This window comes from Rattus norvegicus, chromosome 20, assembly GCF_021556685.1.
Source record: "Rattus norvegicus strain SHRSP/BbbUtx chromosome 20, alternate assembly SHRSP_T2T, whole genome shotgun sequence".
Taxonomy (NCBI): Eukaryota; Metazoa; Chordata; class Mammalia; order Rodentia; family Muridae; genus Rattus; species Rattus norvegicus.
The window spans coordinates 25785001-25805494 of record NC_141553.1 but is presented as its reverse complement, the minus strand read 5'-3'; the positions used below and the strand labels follow the sequence as shown (position 1 = coordinate 25805494).

The 20494-nt window shown below is 45.0% G+C and overlaps 1 protein-coding gene across 2 annotated transcripts in view; it reads left to right on the top strand.

Annotated features, from left to right (window-relative positions):
• The window catches only part of Ctnna3 (catenin alpha 3), a 1520222-nt gene that overhangs the window by 116763 nt on the left and 1382965 nt on the right, over nt 1-20494 (top strand). For both annotated transcript variants that reach the window (NM_001426985.1, XM_087597777.1), the window contains 2 exon segments: nt 7400-7566; nt 18484-18603. In NM_001426985.1, the coding sequence (NP_001413914.1) occupies nt 7400-7566; nt 18484-18603 (287 nt within the window).

The following is a 20494-nucleotide window of genomic DNA, read 5'->3' as shown; positions in this document are numbered from 1 at the left end:
TCTTCCATCTCTTGTATTCTGTTGGTGAAGCTTCTATCTACAGCTCCTTGTCTCTTCTTTTGATTTTCTATGTCCAGGGTTGTTTCCATGTGTTCTTTCTTGATTGATTCTATTTCCATTTTTAATTCCTTCAACTGTTTGATTGTGTTTTCCTGGAATTCTTTCAGGGATTTTTGTGACTCCTCTCTATGGGCTTCTACTTGTTTATTTATGTTTTCCTGGAATTCTTTCAGGGACTTTTGCGATTCCTCTCTGTAGGCTTCTACTTGTTTATTAATATTTTCCTGTGTTTCTCTAAGCGAGTTCTTCACGTCTTTCTTGAAGTCCTCCAGCATCATGATCAAATATGATTTTGAAACTAGATCTTGCTTTTCTGGTGTGTTTGGATATTCCATGTTTGTTTTGGTGGGAGAATTGGGCTCCGATGATGCCATGTAGTCTTGGTTTCTGTTGCTTGGGTTCCTGTGCTTGCCTCTCGCCATCAGATTATCTCTAGTGTTACTTTGTTCTACTATTTCTGACAGTGGCTAGACTGTCCTATAAGCCTGTGTGTCAGGAGTGCTGTAGACCTGTTTTCCTGTTTTCTTTCAGCCAGTTATGGGGACAGAGTGTTCTGCTTTCGGGCGTGTAGTTTTTCCTATCTACAGGTCTTCAGCTGTTCCTATGGGCCTGTGTCTGGAGTTCACCAGGCAGGTCACTTGCAGCAGAAAATTTGGTCTTACCTGTGGTCCCGAGGCTCAAGTTTGCTCGTGGGGTGCTGCCCACGAGCTCTCTGCGGCGGCAGCAACCAGGAAGATCTGCGCCGCCCTTTCCGGGAGCTTCCGTGCACCAGGGTTCCAGATGGCATTTGGTGTTTTCCTCTGGCGTCAGAGACGTGTGCAGAGTGCAGTCTCTTCTGGTTTCCCAGGTGTGTCTGCCTCTCTTAAGGTTTAGCTCTCCCTCCCACAGTATTTGGGTGCAGGGAACTGTTTATCCGGTAGATCCCTTCAGTTTCTGGCGGTGTCTCAGACGCAGCGGTCCTGCTGCTCTAGGGTCCTCCTCTAGGGGAACCCAGAGGTTTTATACAGTTTCCTCTTGGGCCAGGGATGTGGGCAGGGGTGGGCAGTGTTGGTGGTCTCTTCCGCTCTGCAGCCTCAGGAGTGCCCACCTGACCAGGCGGTGAGGTCTCTCTCCCGAGGGGTTTGGGAGCAGACCTTCGTCCCTTTCTTAACATCCTCCTTTAAAGTCCAGAACTTTGTGATTGATGAGATAGCTCAGTGGTTAGGAGAAATTTTAGACCAGCCACATGGCTGCTCTGGCAAGGGATCACACCCAAAGAAAGACCTTCTAGGTCTATGTGGTCTGGTTGGAATACAGACATGTTCTTAACACACATCTTTAATGCCTAACCGTGAAGGTAAGGTTAGTTTGTAGAAGAAAACAGACATGTTTGAAAGTGATGTTGAGCTTTTCCCCCAGCACCCCCTTGGGGAGTTTACAACTATCCATAAGCCAGCTCCAGCAGTCATCACACTTGTGGCCTCTTCAGGCATCTATACTAACATACATATTCATATGTACACACACAGACATGATTAAAAATACATCTTAAAAGTGAAGCTCAGGGTTAGGTGGTGGTGGTAGTTTATACCTTTAATTCTAGTACTTGGGAGGCAGAATCAGGTGGATCTCTGAGTTTGAGGCCAGCCTGGTCTACAGAATAAGTTCCAGGACAGCCAGGGCTTCACAGAGAAACCCTGCCTTGAAAAACTAAAAGAAGAAGAAGAAGAAAAAAAGTGTTAGCTCTTAATTTTGGCTTTAGCCCATTTTTAACTATAGCCTAATACCAAGAGATATCTCTCTACAGTATAGTATAGTATAGTATAGTATAGTATAGTATAGTATAGTATAAATAAATAAATAAATAAAGGAAGAAAGAAAGAAAGTTAGTTCAAAATCTAGACATTTGTCTAGTTAGACTTACAGATAGTGAACTTAACAGATTTCGGTTGACTCTTCTTCCTAACCATACTTTTGAAGTTTGTACAGAAAGCTTGAAGATTTTAGTTTGTGCCTTTGTTTTTTTTTTTATTGTTACAACTGCCGAAGCCTCTGTAAGACTTGTCCTTTGTATTTTTTTTGCCAATTGAAATAGTTTTATTATTCCATGTTACTTGTTTTGGGTCCCTGTGGAACAATGCTACACCCTCTACTTTGACTTAATCCACCTCTTCAACGGTGGGGCCTAGAGAAGCTCCTCCACCAGGGAAGCCACCAGGCATTCCTCCAGGCATGCCACCAACACTCTGGTACAGCTTGGTGATGATAGGGTTGCAGACTTTTTCCAGTTCTTTCTGCTGATGTTCAAATTCTTCCTTCTCTGCAGTCTGGTTCTTATCCAGCCAGTTGATGGTTTCATTGCACTTGTCAAAAATCTGTTTGTCCTCATCATTGACCTTGCCTTGAAGCTTCTCATCCTCAACAGCTTTCATGTTGAAAGCATAAGACTCAAGTGACTTCTTGGGGGAAACCTTATCTCTCTGCTTCTCATCCTCAGCTTTGTACTTCTCAGCTTCTTGGACCATGCGCTCAATATCCTCCTTACTCAAGCGGCCCTTGTCATTGGTGATAGTGATCCTGTTCTCCTTTCCTGTGCTCTTATCTACAGCAGAAACATTGAGGATGCCATTGGCATCAATGTCAAAAGTAACCTCCTTCTGAGGAACCCCACAGGGTGCTGGAGGTGCCTGTGAGCTCAAACTTCCCAAGCAGGTTGTTGTCCTTGGTCATGGCCCTTTCACCTTCATACACCTGGATGAGTACACCTGGCTGGTTGTCAGAGTAGGTGGTGAGAGTCTGGATCTGCTTGGTGGGAATGGGGCCATTACGCTTGATGAGGACAGTCATGACTCCACCAGCAGTTTCAGTCCCAAGAGAAAGAGGAGTGAGTGACATCCAAGAGCAGCAAATCCTGAACGTTCTCAGACTTGTCTCCAGATAGAATGGCTGCCTGGACAGCTGCACCACAGACAACAGCTTCATCGGGGTTAATGCTCTCATTCAGTTCTTTTCCACTGAAGAGGTCTTGCAGAAGTTTCTGGATCTTGGGGATTCTGGTAGAACCACCCACCAAGACAATACCATGGATCTGTGACTTGTCTAGTTTGGCATCTTGAAGGACCTTCTCTTCAGGGTCCAGTGTGCCACGGAACAGGTCAGCATTCAACTCCTCAAATCGAGCATGAGTAATGGAGGTGTAGAAGTCAATTCCCTCATGGAGAGAATCAATCTCAATACTGGCCTGGGTGCTGGAGGACAGGGTATATTTGGCCCGCTCACAGGGAGTGTGGAGATGCCTGATAGCTCTCTTGTTCTCACTGAAGTCCTTCTTGTGCTTTTGCTTAAACTCAGCAATGAAATGGTTGACCATTCAGTTGTCAAACTCTTCTTCACCCAAGTGTGTGTCTCCAGCTGATGATATGACTTCAAAAATTCCATCCTTGATAGTGAGGATTAACACATCAAAAGTGCCACCTCCCAAGTCAAAAACCAGCACATTCCTTTCAGCTCCGACCTCCTTATCTAAGCCATAAGCAACAGCAGCAGCAGTTGACTCATTGATAATTCGAAGTATGTTGAGGCCAGCAATAGTTCCAGCATTTTTTGTTGCCTGCTGCTGAGAGTCACTGAAGTAAGCTGGCACTGTGACCACGGCATTGGTAATAGTCTTTCCAAGGAACCATTGAAGACACTTTCTTTGGATAGAAACTTTTTGTCTCCCCTTTGTATCCGACTTGGGCCTTGGGCCTGCCAGCATCATTCACCACCATGAGGGGCCAGTGCTTCATGTCAGACTGAACAACAGCATCATTGAACCTGCATCCGATCAGACATTTGGCATCAAAAACTGTGTGGGTGGGGTTCATTGCAGCCTGATTCTTGGCCACATCCCTGATTAATCAATCATCCTACATCAGTGAAAGCAAAGTAGCTTGGCGTGGTGTGGTTAGTTACCCTGAGCACTGGCAATTATTTCCACCTTTCCATGCTGGAAGACACCCACACAGGAGTAGGCGGTGCCAAGATCAATGCCAACTGCCGGTCCCTTAGACATGGCATGTAGTCCCGGCTGTGATGATGAGACCACACAAATGCCCGAGAGCTGGCTCCGTCTTCAACGAGACCGTCCTTTATCCTTTTACACGTGTATAAAACTGTAGAACTCATTGACCAAGTGAAATGTTAGGTATCTGTAAGTGAGATATAAGTGTGGGTTGCTTTCTTTTTTCATAAAACAACTTCTATTTGGCGTTGCTGTGAAATAAGCAGCAGCTGGCCTGTAACTGAAAATGTTTTGTGTTCTCAGTGTCTCCATTACGTTCATAAAAGAGTGCAAGTCCTGCGACTCCCGGCTGAAGTGAAATGCTGCTGTGCGCCACCTAATTTGAGCAAACTGGTTTAGATTTTAATGGAATTGATATAAAATGATAGCTCATAAATAAACAAATATTTGTGTTTGGTTTCAGAAAAAAAATAAAGTTCAGGAATTGTCTTAGGGTTTTATTGCTGCGAAAAAACACCATGACCACAACAAGTCTTACAAACGAAGCTATTTAACTGGGGCTGGTTGCAGTCCAGAGGTTCAGTCCATTATCATGACAGGAAGCTTGGCCGAGAGTTCTACACCTTGATCCACCAGGAGGAGACCGTGTGCCACACTGGGTATAGCTTGAGCACAGGAGACCTCAAAGCCCGCCCCTACAGTGACACACTTCCTCCAACAAGGCCACGCCTCCTAACAGTGCCCCTCGCTATGAACTAAGCATTCAAACACATGAGTCTATGGGGGCCATCCCTATTCAAACCACCACAGCCACGCCACTCTATTGCAGATGCTTTGCTGCCACATGTAAGAGAGTATCACTGAACCTGAGATCATGGCAGTTTACCTTCCGAAGTTTTACAGTTTAAGCTCTTGCATGTATCTCTGCGACACTCTCTGAGTTGGCTTGTGTGTGTGATGTGAGACCGAGAGCCATGCTCTTTTCTTTCATATGTCAATCTAAGTGTCCCAAAGCCATTTATTAAAAGCTATTCCAAAGTAAAACAAAACCAAAAATAAAAATAAATACGAGCACTCTCTTACTGACTTTTCTTTGTTGAAAACCAGTTGACCACAAATGTTAAAGATAGCTTTTGGCAATCCGGGTGTGTGTGTGTGTGTGTGTGTGTGTGTGTGTGTGTTTTATAGTTGTCTAGTAAGTTTTGAAATAACAATGTTATTCCTTTCTCTTTTTTCTAAAGTAGTTTTGGCTATTATTACTCTTGAAATTTCTACATGAATTTTAAGATTAGCTCATTCATTTCTGAGAAAATAAACAACCAAACACTTTGTTAGGGACAAACTGCTGCTCCTTTATTACTCCACTTACCACCTGGAAAGTGAGGCACAGAGAAGGTTAGGTGAACTCCCCAGGTATGAGACAGACACACGAAGCCACTCTGGCTTCAGAGTCTGCTCCGTTTCTTGCTGTGACTCCCAATCAACTGTCCCTTGTGTACAGAAGGCAACTGGCAAACACAAATGACACATTACAGAAAGTCCCTATAAGACAAGACCCCTTGAGAAGCAGCTCAAGACCCATTAGATTTCCCATTTATAGTTTGTACAACGGTTATGTTTTTGTAAGACATGAAATCTCTGCACATATATAAGTTAAACGTGCATGTGTCTGAATATATCCCCAAAGCATACATATATAAAACATGCAGATACATTTATAGATAAACATATGTGTATACACATACACATGAAATAGAAATTCAGGGAGAAATTTCTATATAAATAAGGACTGGATAGTTGGATGATTAATTAATTAGGAATTAATATGGAGAATTTAACATTTTTACTTTGTTCTTTAGCAAGCCAAATTATTATCATTTAAAGAGATTTGCTGTATTAACTACATGCCAGGACATGTGTGTGGAGGTCAGATGTGTGGAGGCATGTATGGGGACTCAGTTCTCTTCTACTATGTGGATCTTGGGCCTTGAACTCGGGTCCACAGCTTTGGTGGCAAACACATTTACCCACTGAGCCATCCTACCAGCTCTGCTGTGAGATAAAAGAAATGAACATGCATTGCCTTAATGATGGGATAAGTTAATGCTGTGACACGTAACAGCAGATGTAGCTATTCTGTGGGTTTGGTTGCTGGAGCTGGGAATGGAGAAGGCCACCTTTCCCCTTTAGACTCTTCTACATTGGTAGCTTTAAAGCAAATGAGCCCACACTGCTTTTTATAACAAAAGATACTTTAAGTGAAAAGATCTTAAAATAATAGAGATATTTCTCTGACCATTATTCTGTAACATTATTTTTGTGACTAGACTGTAGAATGTACAGAATCGATACACGGTGCGGAGTGCATCTGCCTGTGTGAAGGTATTGTATTGTCAGAGCGAGATTAATTTCATTCCAGAGTCTCCTATTCTCTGTAGCCTTGGGATGACCCCACACTTTGGATCCCTATTCCCTGGAGTGGTGTGACTGTAAAGTGTGCCCTTCTGTGCCTGGCTTGTGGGTGCTGAGGATTGAACTCGGGGCTTCACAGATGTTAGGCAGGCACTCTGTCCGCTGAGCTACACCCTCAGTCTGTTAGCATCACTTTAAAGCAGTGGTTCTCAAACTGTGCCTCCGCGACCTCTTTGGGGCATCGCACGACCTTTTCACAGGAGTCACATATCAGATAATCTGCATATCAGATATTTATACTATTATGTATAATAGCAACATTACAGTTATGAAGTAGATACAAAAATCATTTTATGGCTGGGGGTGGCCACAACACCAAGGAGCGCTGTTAAAGGGTCGCAGGATCAGCAAGGTTGAGAACCACTGCGTTCAAGGCTAACTCTCCTGAGTAGAAAGCAACTCGGCGAAGATTCTTTTTACTTTCATCAACGCGAACTTCTCCGACTGCCCGAGATCTTAGTCGTGAACCATTTCACGGCGATGGAGATGGAGCGACTATAGCAGTAGAGACTTGATGTCTTGACTCAACATTGCTTGCCAGTTGAGAATCATTTTCTCCATGGGAAGATGACACCATGCGTCTTTGAACTCCAGAATGGTCATCACAAACAAACGCTAAACTGAAGCCGCACTGTTCATTAAGGCCTGTATCATACGGCAATTTAATATTACCATTGCTCGGGTTGGGGATTTAGCTCAGCGGTAGAGCGCTTGCCTAGCAAGCTCAACACCCTGGGTTTGGTCCCCAGCTCCGGAAAAAAAAAAAGAAGAAAAAAAAATTACCATTGCTCGTGGAATAGTCTTGGAGTCAGGTTGGCTGGTAAATGCCAGAGCAGCTGCAGCTGAAATTGAAACGATGACTTATTTTGCGGTTGTGTTTTTCAGGCAAAGCTCTGAAGGGATCAGCTGAGAGATTTACGGACGACCCCTGTTACCTCCCCAAAAGGGAGGCTGTGGTTCAAGCCGCCCGCGCCCTGTTGGCAGCAGTCACAAGACTCCTTATCCTTGCAGACATGACTGATGTCATGTGCCTCTTGCAGCATGTGTCATCTGTAAGTAGACGAGGAGACAATTTACTTTGGTGTTGTTTTTATTTTTAACTCCAATCTTGAAGCAAGCGTCAGTCCTGGTGCCTCCCGCCTCATCTTTATCAGAAGCGTTTATCAGATAGAGTTAGGAAGGTGGGTGCATATCGCCAAGAATGAAGCCAGAACTTACTAGTCTTAAAGACACTGAAAGTCAGAACACCAGGAGGCTTACGGGAGGAGGAAATGGCAAGGGGGACAATTTTAGATCTTTGAGCGTGCAATTAGCATGTAAAGTATTTATTTTATTTATTTATTTATTTATTTATTTATTTATTTATTTATTTATTTATTTATTTATTTTTTTGTGTATAAGTGTGGAGGACAGTGTCAGCTGTCTTCTTTGATTGCCCTTTATTTATTGAAGCCAGGTCTTTACCTAGAGCAGTGGTTCTCAGCCTTCCCAATGCCACAACTCTTTAATACAGTTCCTGGGGTTGTATCGACCCTCAACCATGAGATTATTCTCATTGCTACTTCATAACTATAGACCTGCTGCTGTTATGAATTGTAATATCAATAGTCTTTGGAGGTAGAGGGTTGACACAAGGGTCATTACCCACAGGTTGAGAACTGTGGGGCTCGATCCAGGATTCGTGATTTCGTTGGGGACCAGTGTCTCCAACTAATAGGCAAAGCCTCCTTGCCCACTTGGATTTTTATGTGCTGCCGAAGGCGTGAATGCCAGACCTCACAGTTACAGAGCAACGTGTTCCCCACTAAGCCACCGCCCCAGAGCCCCACATGAATTCAGATAAGTAATTTTAAGACAGGTGGAGGTTTACCCTCATTGGCAAGTAGGCACCACCATTTTCTGTTTTGTAGTGCCAGGATGTCAAACCCATGGCCGTGCTTCTGGAGGGCAAATACTCTTTGTTAGACACATATCCTCTCTGTGAGGTCTTTTTAAATTTTAAATTTTTATCAAAAATATTTTTCATACAATATATTTTAATTATGTTTCCCCTCCCCCATCTCCTCCCAGGTCCTCCTCATCTCTGTACCCATCCAACTCTATGTCTTCATAAAAAAACCAAAAAACAAAAAAAAACCAAAATAAATTCAAGGAAACCCGAGAATTAAAAAACAGAACAAAACAACAAACAGCACAAGAAACACACACACACTTACACACACACATACATGTACATACACATAAACACACATACACACATATACACACATACATATGCACACATACATACATACACATACACAAACACACACATACACACATACATATACACACATATACATACACATATACACATATACACATACACACACATATATACATATATATACACATACACACATACATATACACATACAAACACATACCCACACTCACACACATACACACAGGCACCCAGAGGCCACGCACTTTTCATCTCTATGTCTTCAGTCTCTTTCTGCAGTCTCTTAAGGTTTTCATTATAGATGTCTTGCACCTCCTGGGCTGGGGTTTTACACACACACACACACACACACACACACACACACACACACACTATTGTAACTGAAATGTTTTGCATTCTGATTTCTTTCTCATCAAGTATTTTTACGGATATACAGAAAGGGAAATATTTTGTACGACACATGCACTAGCTGGTTTTGGGTGTCAACTTGACACCTTAGAGGCATTGTAGAGGAAGGAGCCTAAGCTGAGGACATACCGCCATGAGATCCAGCTGTCAGGCATTTTCTCAAGTAGTGATCACAGGCTTGGCACCGTGAAGAGCCTATGAGAGGCTAGTGGTGCAGCAGAAGACTCCAGCAGTTTGGAGATGCCAGTACCAAGGGGTAGCCACCAAGAGCAGCAGCAGCGGTGGAGTAGAGCCAGAGCTGAGAAGACAAGTCTCGGGTGTTACAGAGAGCAGAGCTGGAGAGGCGACCCAAGCCCTTGGAGGAGCCCTGGGTGGATCCCAGGCTTTGATTTTACTGGAGCCCACAGCCGAGAGACTTTAAATTTTAAAAGACTTTGGATTTTAAAAGAAATTGGCTATTTTAAAGGGACTGAAATTTTAATATGTTTGAATTTGTAAAGACGATAGTACTTTTAAGCCATCTATATATTTAAACCTTTTTTATTGATTCTTTTGTGAGTTTCACATCATGCACCCCATCTCATTCATCATCTCTCTGTCCCCTCATACCCCTGCAACCGCCCCACAAAATAAACACACAGGTAAACAAAAAACAAAATAAAACATAGAAAACCACTAGCCACGGAAGCTGTTGTGTGTCTGCGTGTTACAGTGTCCCACAGCACAGCCCTCGGTCCACACATTTTCACGTGTGAATGTTCATTGCAATGAGTCAGAGGTCAGGATCGAGGTCTGTGGCCTTTGAGACACTATTAATATTTAATCTTCTCCGGACTTCTCCCAGGTACAGTGTTGTTGCCCTGTGTCATGGAGATCTTGTGGTTTTGGGTTAACAGGACCAGCCCCTTCATGTTCCCCAACAGTTCACAGATGATGCAGATGTTGGGGTGGGCCAACCCAGAGCCCTGGATCTGCCTGGGTTGTAGCTGAGCCGGTCAGCCTGCTGGCTTTCCTGCATCTGCACCACCAGGGGAACCATAGGCAGGAGGTGGGGGGCAGCGCTCTGGCTCTCATGCCCTTGAGACCAGCTCATCTGTGCTCCTTCCACCAGAGCCAGCTGTACTGTGCTGCCCAGGTGAGACGCAGGTGGCCAGTGAGGGGCAGGGCCAGCGCTCTGGCTCTCATGACTTCAGGGACAACTCTTCCGGCTAGGGGCATGGAAGAGAAGGCATCACCCCCACGCCCATGCCAGGTCATGGCAGATGAAGATGAAGGCAGGGGCTGTCTCTCCTGTGCTCACACCCAGGGTCAGCTCCACTGTACTGTCTAGGAGAGGTGCAGGGCCCGTTCTCCCAAATGCTTCCAACTACGGCAAAGGGCAGAGCCAGTTAGTTCTCCTGTTCCCAGGGTCAGCTCCCCCAACTGCTGGAGGCTGAGAGAAGGAAGGTGTGTGTGTGTGTGTGTGTGTGTGTAGAAGGATATCACCTCCATGCCAGAAGTGAGTGAGGTCAATTCTTCCACACTCACACTCTTGGGGCTGGCTCACCTGCTCCCCTCCCAATCCTGCATCCCTCACCACCAGGGCCAGCTTCACTGTCCAGTGAGGTGCAGGGCCTGCTCTCCGGTGTGTGTCAGCTAGTGAAGAGTTGGGCTAATTCTGCACAGCCCTTGGACATCCTCATGGTCTCTAGTGGTTATAGGAGAGATGGACATCGACACGGACCCCTGCTGCTGCATAGCCAGTGACCCAGACATGGATCTGCAGCTGCATGGGCTGGGACTTCACCATGGCCTTAGGTGGTAGCGCTGGCTACTCACACTCCTCCCTCGAGTCTCCACTCGACTCTCCAGTTCTACCTCCCCTTACAGTGTTAAAACCTCTCTGCTTCTCTTTCTCTCCCATTGATTCACCACGTACTCGTACATTGCAGTGGCTCCCCCTACAGGTGGGCCATGGGGCTGGCAGGCCTCCAGATGACCTCCTCTACCTATTCTGTGTGGCATGGTGGCAAGCAGGTCTACAGTACACCCACGTGACTTGTCTTCCCTGTTCTGCACCTCATGTCATGGTGGCAGGGGGCCTCTCTATGTCTATGACCCGCCTGAGCTATATGGCAGCAGTCGGGTCTCTGGGCGCCTTTCCCCACCATTGCAGCATAGGATGGCAGTTGTCAGGTCTCTGGATGTCTCCTGACTTTTCTCTATCAGCACAGCCCTGGGATACTATAAGGACCTCCCTGTCACTGACCCCAGCACAGCAGCCAGAGGTCCCAGCCCAAGGCAAGTCAGGTTGCTTATGTCTTTAATGTGAGATCTTGAGGGTGAATAAGAAAGGAAGGGTTGTAGCTTAATAGTGATGTTTGTGTGCCAAGTGGACAAGGGGTCAGCTGTACTGGCTGATGTGAGTGTCAACGAGAATCATCAGGGAGGAAAGAGTCTCAGGTGAGGAAATGCCACCAGGAGATCCAGTGGAGGGCCCAGCCCATTGTGGGTGGAGCCATCCGTGGGCAGGTTGTCCTTGGTTCTGTAAGAGGGCAAGCTGAGCAAGCCATGGGGAGCAAGTCAGTAGGCAGGACCCCTCCATGGCATCAGCTCAAGCTCCTGCCTTCAGGTCCTGCCCTTTTCCTGTCCTGACTTCCTCTGGTAAAGAACAGCAATGTGGACGTGTAAACTGAATAAACCATTTCTTTTCTAACTTGCTTTTTTGATTTTGGTGTTTGGTCACAGGAGTAGAAACCCTAACTAAGATACTTGCCCTCCTTCATTCACCTTAATTGTCTCTCCTTTGGAAATGATTTAATTTTACTTCTAATTATGGATGTGTCTGTGTATGCAAGGGGATTATGTACTATGTGAGTGCAGTGCTCACAGCGGCCGGAAGGGGGCACTGGATTTCCCCCTGGAACGATAGTTAAAGATAGATGTGGGCTCCCTGGTGTAAGTTCTTGGCCGTCTCTTCAGCCCCTTAAATTACTCTTCAAAGTTTTCTCCTCATTATGGTCTGTGTCTTCCCCAAGAAGAACGTTACAGTCAACATTAACATAGATGCACATCACTAAATCATGCATTCCCTTTTATATAGAGGGAATTCACTTAAACTATAATTATCTTCTGACTGCACACACTTTTTTCTGAGATGACAACCTCTTCTTGTTTCTTGACCTTTTTTGTGGTAGACAAAGGCTTACTTTTCTTCTCTCCTCCTATTTTATCTTTACTATTTCATGAGAGCTTTTGAGCCTCCCTGCTTTCTCCTGGGATAAACCAAACTCTATACAAGTCTGTGCTTCATGTACTGAGTGAATCTGGGGGTTCTTTTTTGACGCTACAGGTAATAACTAGAATTTTGTACAACTGCATTCACTATTAAATAAGAAAGAAAGGATAGCTTCTGAGTGGGTCTTGCATGGGTAACACTTCTGGGTGCTTTCTCACGGGGCGCTGGTGATAGGCTGTTCAGCCCTGGTTATCTGAATCAACCAATACCAGGACACCAGGCTGCCAGGGCTGAGGGAAGCAAGACTCACCCCCTTTTCTTGCTGCTTCAGCAGATTTCCTCTCGTCCTCTCCTCAAATTTCTCCATGAATATACATACTTTTTTTTTAAACAAACTGATTGGCTGTGTAGTTTCTACAGAACATTGGCTTGGATTTATTTAAATATGTATTGTCAGGGAGAGGGAGAAAAGAGCTATTTTGGGGGAGAGGGAGAGTGCTGAGTCAAACTAGACATTTTCCTGTTGTCTGTCCCATGCCTCTTTGTACAGCAAATTTTCAGTTATTTTAATGGGAGATGAACAATCATGGCCTCTGCTGTTTTGTTTGATGGATTGCTGTTATTATTTCTGAACCGAGACGATGTGACGGAAAAGCGCACTGTGGGGGTGTTGTTCAGAATGCCTGCTTCTGCTCTGGGTATTGGTACGGGGATATTGTCTGCATCTCTTTACTCTTATCTTGCATTCCCTTTGATATACGATAAGGTAGTCAAATACGACAAAATTGGATTTGTTTCTCAGCCCAGAGATCACTGTAATACCCAATCTGCACAGTTTTCGAGAAACACTTACATTCGTTTTTATTTCCAATTGATCTATTGAATTTCTGTTGTTTTAGGGTTTGAATTTGGTTCGTTTCTTGTTTTTACAAGAAATGATAGATTCAAAGATCAGCAAATTATTTTGGGATTCTTGGCTCAGATTAAATATCCCCTTAAAAATTTGAATGAGTTAGTTTCAGGAATATTATTATCTTTTTCAGTCTAATGGTTCTTCCTTCTCAAATTATTGCAACTGAAAAATAAGTCATTTATTTTGAGAAATAATCAATTCAATGACGATACAGGACACTGCTACTTAGACACCCTGAGAGGTTTGTTTTGATGGCCAAGCACAGGAGAGGAGGAACATCCCTCAAACTAAGTCAACCTTCTGTCTTTTTGAAACAGACAAGCTTCACCAGGTCCATCTTTATCCCCTGGGCTTCAGCTTTTATCTACAAGGTAAAAACGGCCCTGAGAGTCTACCTGTGTGTAGTTGCGGAGGGTGCAGAATGCATACCAGAAATTCAGCCAACACCATCTTGGAAATGTTATACCACTCCTCCACAATGATTGCCTGTAAGGAGGGGCAGTGTAGTGAAGAGCATAGTCATGGCAGTGTTAAGGGACCCAGGGCACTTTAGTATCAATAAACAGGAGAGATGAGTCCTGACAATGAAAACCCAAGCGAAAATCTCCACATTATGCAAACCCTGACCTTCAGTTAAAGCACTCTCTTGAAGCATTACCGGGTTTTCTCTGGCTATAAACGTATTACCTGGGAATACCTCTCCCTCTCCCTGTCCCCTCTCCCTCTCCCCTCTCTTTCCCTCCTCACCCCCCCCCCCCCCCTCTCTCTCTCTCTCTCTCTCTCTCTCTCTCTCTCTCTTATTTTGAAGTCTTACAGGTGTTTCTTCTCAAGTTCCCTGGAGTTGTGTAAGGTTTACATAACTAAATGAGAACACGACCACAGCTTTAATTAGAAAGAATAATTTTTAGCGAAGAGAAAACGTAAAACATAAAGAACATTTTAAAATGTAGTGGAACCTACCTTACAGTAATGGATTCATAGAATACACTGTTTAGAGTCCTGGATCCGGTGTGATTTTGATTTAGACATACCGAGAAGGGACCAAAAAATGGCCAAGACTCAGGAAAGATCACACGACCAGATACACATTTAATGTAAAGTTTATCAAAACTATGTTGAAAAGATTTTGTGTGTGTGTGTGTGTGTGTGTGTGTGTGTGTGTTGCAAGAGGGGGGAATGAAAAGATTTCAGCTGTGTTTAAACCGATGTGGAGGAGGCTGTGGTAGGGGCTGGTGAGACAGCTCAGCGGGTAATTTCCCAGCCCGACAGCCCACATTTCGTCTCTGAGGCCCGCACAGCCGAAGGAAATAACTGTCATGTATTTTGACTTGTACATGTGTGTCATTTCACATGCAGACACGTATACCCACAGAGAGAAAATAGCTAGAGAATATTACAAAATAGATACACTAAATTGAAATATTACATAGATAATAAACACAAATTAAAGAAAATAAGGCATATAAACAGATGGGTAGAGTTGGCTCACCCCGGGGACTCTGGTGTTTCCTGCTCTCTGTGGTTCAACTCAGGTTTCCTCACGTCTTCTGTTTTGTGTAACCCCCTCCGTCACTCTCAGTGAGCTTTAAAACGTTTGCTGTACCCCACTCTCTCCTCTCACTTGCACCCCACTTTCTAAAGAAAGATCACAGACATTGGAGTGAAGACCCTAGTCAGCCAAGCTTTCTGAGGCCCAGTTTAGGCACGAGACTGGGAGTGGACTCTGAACTCCCTTTACTGATGTGAGTGTTCATCGGAAGGCATAACACAGCGGTAAATGTTAATGCTCTACCCATTTCTGGTTTCCACGACTACTTTCCCCTGTAATGTTTAAGTTCCCCAGTGAAGGAAGTCCGTTCTATATTCACAGCACTTTGATGAGAGGAAGTGTTAAGTGGTATTTGTTGGTCTCAATTTGCTGTCCCTCTAGGAAGCGTCTCGGTCTTCTCTTCACATTGGACTGAGGTAAACACGGTGCCTTCACAAAATAGAGGACGTAACCCAGTAGAACAGCAGTTACACTCTTTAGTGTTTGATATGTCGAGGATCAAATATGGGTCTGTCTCACGGTGTCACAGTTGTAGTGCTTAAATGGTGAAATCTCTCCCCCGTAGGCATAAATCTATGTGACAGCACAAGATGAGGATATGGGAAATTCATGACATGAGAGAGCAAACGACAATTACGTCAGTTGACATCCTCAGTCACCGACCCTCCAAAGCATGCTCTAATTCACTAAAACAAACCAAGGGTTGAGTTTCTTGTGAGCCCCCTTTACTTGATTCTCAGTAACTGGAAATATTCTGTGACTTCCTGCAAGTTGCCACCTCTTTCTCCAGCATGCTGTTGGAGAACGGACAGGATCAACCCGACGTAACTCATCGGTTACAGAGCAAAAATGAACGAGTGTTTGCAGAACATGCCACCTATGCTTCTGTCACAAAACATGCCAAACATGCAAGCACTCTTCCCTCTTTGAATGCACACAAGCTCCGAGAGATCTTCCTCTCTGAGTCCCGCTGGGTGACCAGCTCTTTGTGGACCCTCTGCTGACAAAAGGCACATCTCAAGCCATGACACCAACATGTGGAAGCAGTTAACTTTTCATACAGCTGTTGGTTTCCATGATTGGCATGTGAAAACTTGATTAAAAATGCCTTCGTTAGCCTGCCCCACATGTGGCCCATACATATACAGCCACTAAACTAGATAAGATGGATGAAGCAAAGAAGTGCAGGCCGACAGGAACCGGATGTAGATCTCTCCTGAGAGACACAGCCAGAATACAGCAAACACAGAGGCGAATGCCAGCAGCAAACCACTGAACTGAGAACGGGACCCCCGTTGAAGGAATCAGAGAAAGAACTGGAAGAGCTTGAAGGGGCTCGAGACTCCATATGAACAACAATGCCAACCGACCAGAGCTTCCAGGGACTAAGCCACTACCCAAAGACTATACATGGACTGACCCTGGGCTCCAACCTCATAGGTAGCATTGAATATCCTAGTAAGAGCACCAGTGGAAGGGGAAGCCCTGGGTCCTGCTAAGACTGAACCCCCAGTGAACGTGATTGTTGGGGGGAGGGCGGTAATGGGGGGAGGATGGGGAGGTGAACAGCCATTTAGAAGGGGAGGGGGAGGGGCTATGGGGTTGTTGGCCCGGAAACTGGGAAAGGGAATAACAATCGAAATGTAAATAAGAAATACCCAAGTTAATAAAGATGGAAAAAATGCCTTTGTTAGCATATATTAATGATGGATTTTATTAGGGCATTTTCATGTATAGGTATAATGCATTTGATAGTGTATGTCCTCTCCTAGTCTTACTCATCTCTTCCCTCTTCTCAATCTGAGGATTCCCTCTCTCTCTCTCCCTCCCTCTCTCTCCCTCTCTTCCCCTCCCTCTCTCCCTCCTTCCCTCTCTCCTTCTCCCCCCTCCCTCTCTGTTTCCCTCCGTTTCTCTCTCTAGGCATGCACCTTTTTTGTACATGGATGTAGAGACCAGAGGGCAACATCACATGCCTTCCTAAGTCACCCTCCACTGCACTAAAAAACATTTTAGGCTCATTTAGTTAAAATTTATGATATTATTAAATTATTTACCCACTTCCCTTTCTCTCTCCAATCCTTCCCATGTACCTGCCTCTGTTCTCGTTCAAATTAATGGCCTCTTTTTCTTTACTTGTTGTCACACACACACACACACACACACACACACACACACACACACACACACACACACGGTATGCTCTCCCTGAAGAAGACTATTTCTCTAACTTTCAGCAACTATATTAATGCAGCCTGTGGCTCTTTGTTTAAGGTTGAGGCCCTGAGTTTCCCTCCTTTCACATTAACACATCTATGGGTGTCCTCCTCATTCAGTCAAGTGTAGGCAGCCATGTGAGTGAGACTTTATGGGCGTGGCTCGTCTGACACTTCTAGGAGTTGTAATCTCACAGCAAACGGTCCCTCTGGCTCTTGCAATCTTTCTCCCACCCATTTCTTCAGCAGTGATCTCTGAACCAGAGGTAGACATGTCACTGCCACTGGATGTCACAGCTCTGCACTTGGGTTGGCTGTGGTTTTCTGTAATGACCTCTGTCTGCTGTAAAGAGGCTTTCCCTTGATGAGGGGTGAGACTCCCCTTATCTATGGCTATAAAGACCAATATTTAGAATGTGACTAGGGGTTAAGCTGGCTTAGTAAGGTGGTGGTGCAGCTGGCTCCTTGGCTAGGCTGGCTTTGATCATGGGTGGTGGCTTTACCTGTGCTTCCTAGTGTTGGTGAAAGACCACCGGGGGGGGGGAAGACCCCCACTCAAATCTCGAGACGACGCAACCCCCAAGAACTCACGAGAAACCGGTCTTGATGTAATAAACAAGAGGTGTATTTGAGAACCAGAGCTCTGGGGACTACATGTATCTCACACAGGAGACAGAGGACCCTGAGCCCAATTAGGGGAAGGGATTTGTAGGGAAAATTACATAGGCAGTTGGCAACAGTCACACAAAGCAATTTCATTGGTTTGTAACTTGGGCTCAGTTCAACTCTAGGCCGCCCTGCTTCTGGGGCAAGCTGACCCTAATTCTCGTTTTTCTCAGGACTGTTGAGTCAGGCCTTATCGAGGCCAGATGGTTTGTGGTGGCTATAGCCAGGCTACGTCCCCAAAACATGTTATGTTATTCTTTGCTGTGAGGAGCACTTGTCCTCACAGCAGGGTCAGTGGGGGACAGTTTAAAATCTTTATTCTTTCACTGGGATCACAGATACGAGCAGCCACCACACCTGACTTTCCCGTGGACTGTCGGGATTCAAACGCAGCTTCTCAAGCTTTTGAAGCATATACTTTACTCATTAAAACCTCTCCCCAGCCCTAAGAAACTTATAATATGACTTTGTTAGACTTAAAAGTTTGTTAAATCTCATTTTTGGGGGGTTATCCTAAAGGATGGAAATTCTTTTATTTTGAATGACATATACTCTTATTAGAATGAGGACAGAATGGACCTCTCTTTCATGTATATTGGTGCTACACATACAGTTTGTGTCCCTTTATGATCACCCCTAATTAGTCCATTGAAAGACAATTAGCATTTGCTGTCTCTGAATTATGGTGGGTAAAACCGAAACACATTATTGACTCCATCAGCTAGCGGAGAATTTGAAGATGTGTCACTGTTACAACCTGCTTTTCTTTTCATTTTCAGTTCCAAAGAACATTCGAGTCTCTTAAAAATGTTTCCAACAAATCTGACCTCCAGAAAACCTACCAGAAGCTTGGGAAGGAGCTGGAAAGGCTGGATCGCTTCGCCTTCAAACGGCAGCAGGTAGGACTCGTTGCTCTTCCCCGCCTGGAAAACACGAGCAATTCAGGCTTCCTGCTGTCCCACCGGTCAGAGGTGCAGACAGGTCGGGGAGACTTATCGTCTAATGATTGGGGCAGAAATAGCTTGGTTTGATCGCCCTGTGTTCATCTCGCTACCTACCGTTTTCAGTGTGGTCCTGGCTTTTAGGTGGGTACTTTAGGGGTTTCTGCACAGGTCCTTTATTCCTTTTAAAGAGGATTCCTGCGGTTTCGTGAAGGTCTAACTACCCTTTGGTAATGACACAAAGAGCTTCTTTGAGGGCTTAGCCACTTGGCTTTTGTGTTTGGTAGGGTATAACCAAGGGGATTTAAAAAAAAAACCCACCCAAAGACCAGGAAAAGGGTGGGGACGAACCTGCCAACTGAGGAAAGAGGCTCACCAGTATTCAACCTCTAGCTCTGCTTTCTGATCGTTGAAGATCAGGAAAACCTTGATAAATGTGCCGGGTTAAAGGGAAGTACTCTTAACAAGTGCATGCCTTTTGGCTCGCTTGCAGAGTCCCAAGATAATCCAGGAGACAAATCAAACCTTTATACGGTTCTTAGTAAGACCGGTACTGTCCACACCCAGTTTTCATAAGGATACATTCCAAGTGTCCTGGAGCCGACTCTGCCGCAGTGGCTGGCCGTCCTTCCCAGGCAGAATTGGCTGCAGTTCCTGTATGGCCACTAGGTGTCAGGGTCGTCAAGCGTTTACTTTGTTGGAAGGTTTGGATCAGCGCAGTCCCTCCGCGGTTTAAATTAGGTTGCATGAAAACTGAGAACTTGCTCAGCGATAGATAGCTGGTGTCTAGAATCATGGCTACATGGATATCTGTCTGCAGAGAGTGCAGTCGTCTCGCTGTTGCCTGGTTCACAAGATCTGGGTCTTTTGTGTATGAGTTTTGAAAGCAGTATTTTCGTTAAACCACATTAAATCCATATGATATGGCTTAGAAATTAGCCCACGAATAGAATTGTGTTCTAGGTTCTTGCTCTATCATAGATGTGAAAAAATTCTCTCCAAAATCGAGTATTTAACCTTTCTGTGACCTTATTTCTCTAAGAGTTACATTTGTTTTAGGAAATATTCTAGACTAGGGCAAAATTTGACAATACTTTATACAGAAAAGGAACATGATATGCGTTTAAGCGCTTTTTGTTTTTTGTTTTTTAACTACTGCTGGCCTGGGTGTTAGCAGACATAACACAGGGTGTCAGTGTTGGCCGAGACTCATGGTCAGTCCCTGGTTTCTGTTCTTCACCACTCACACCTCACTGCACTGCTTTGGCTTTGAGTCGTTTTTTTCAGTTCAGTTTTGTTCCCAAGATCCTGTTTTACCACCAAGGGGTGTTTTGTGTTGGCAGCCTGTCGTCACTCCCCTCTCAGCCGATCTGTTCTCATTAGCGCGTTTTCGATGATTAGATTCTTACATTAGCTAATTGCAAATGTGGAAGAAAGTAAGTACTTCAAGGGAGGGAGGGCAGAGCTCTGGGAGGACGATACTGAGGGCAGGCAACGTATGAGGAGAGGAGATAGCGAGCACGTGTGATTGTGTGTATGGATACCATCCATGCTGCTCCCTAAGCCACCACGCCGTGGCACATAGTAGGACTAAAACATTTACCAACGGAGTCACTAAACATCACAGCCGTACAGTGGAGTCAGTTTTAGTAGTAGCATTTGTAGATGAGACCGTTGAAGAGTTATGTGACTCTCCCATGACTGTGGGGCGGAGGGGAAAAGCTGGATTTCAGGCCTAAGTCAGCCCAACTCCAAAACAGGAGTCGGCCTGGCTGGGCGGGGCTTTAGGGTCGGAACGTCAGCTGCTCTCTGACTGCGTGCCATCTGTCTTTTATCTTCCATTCCTGTG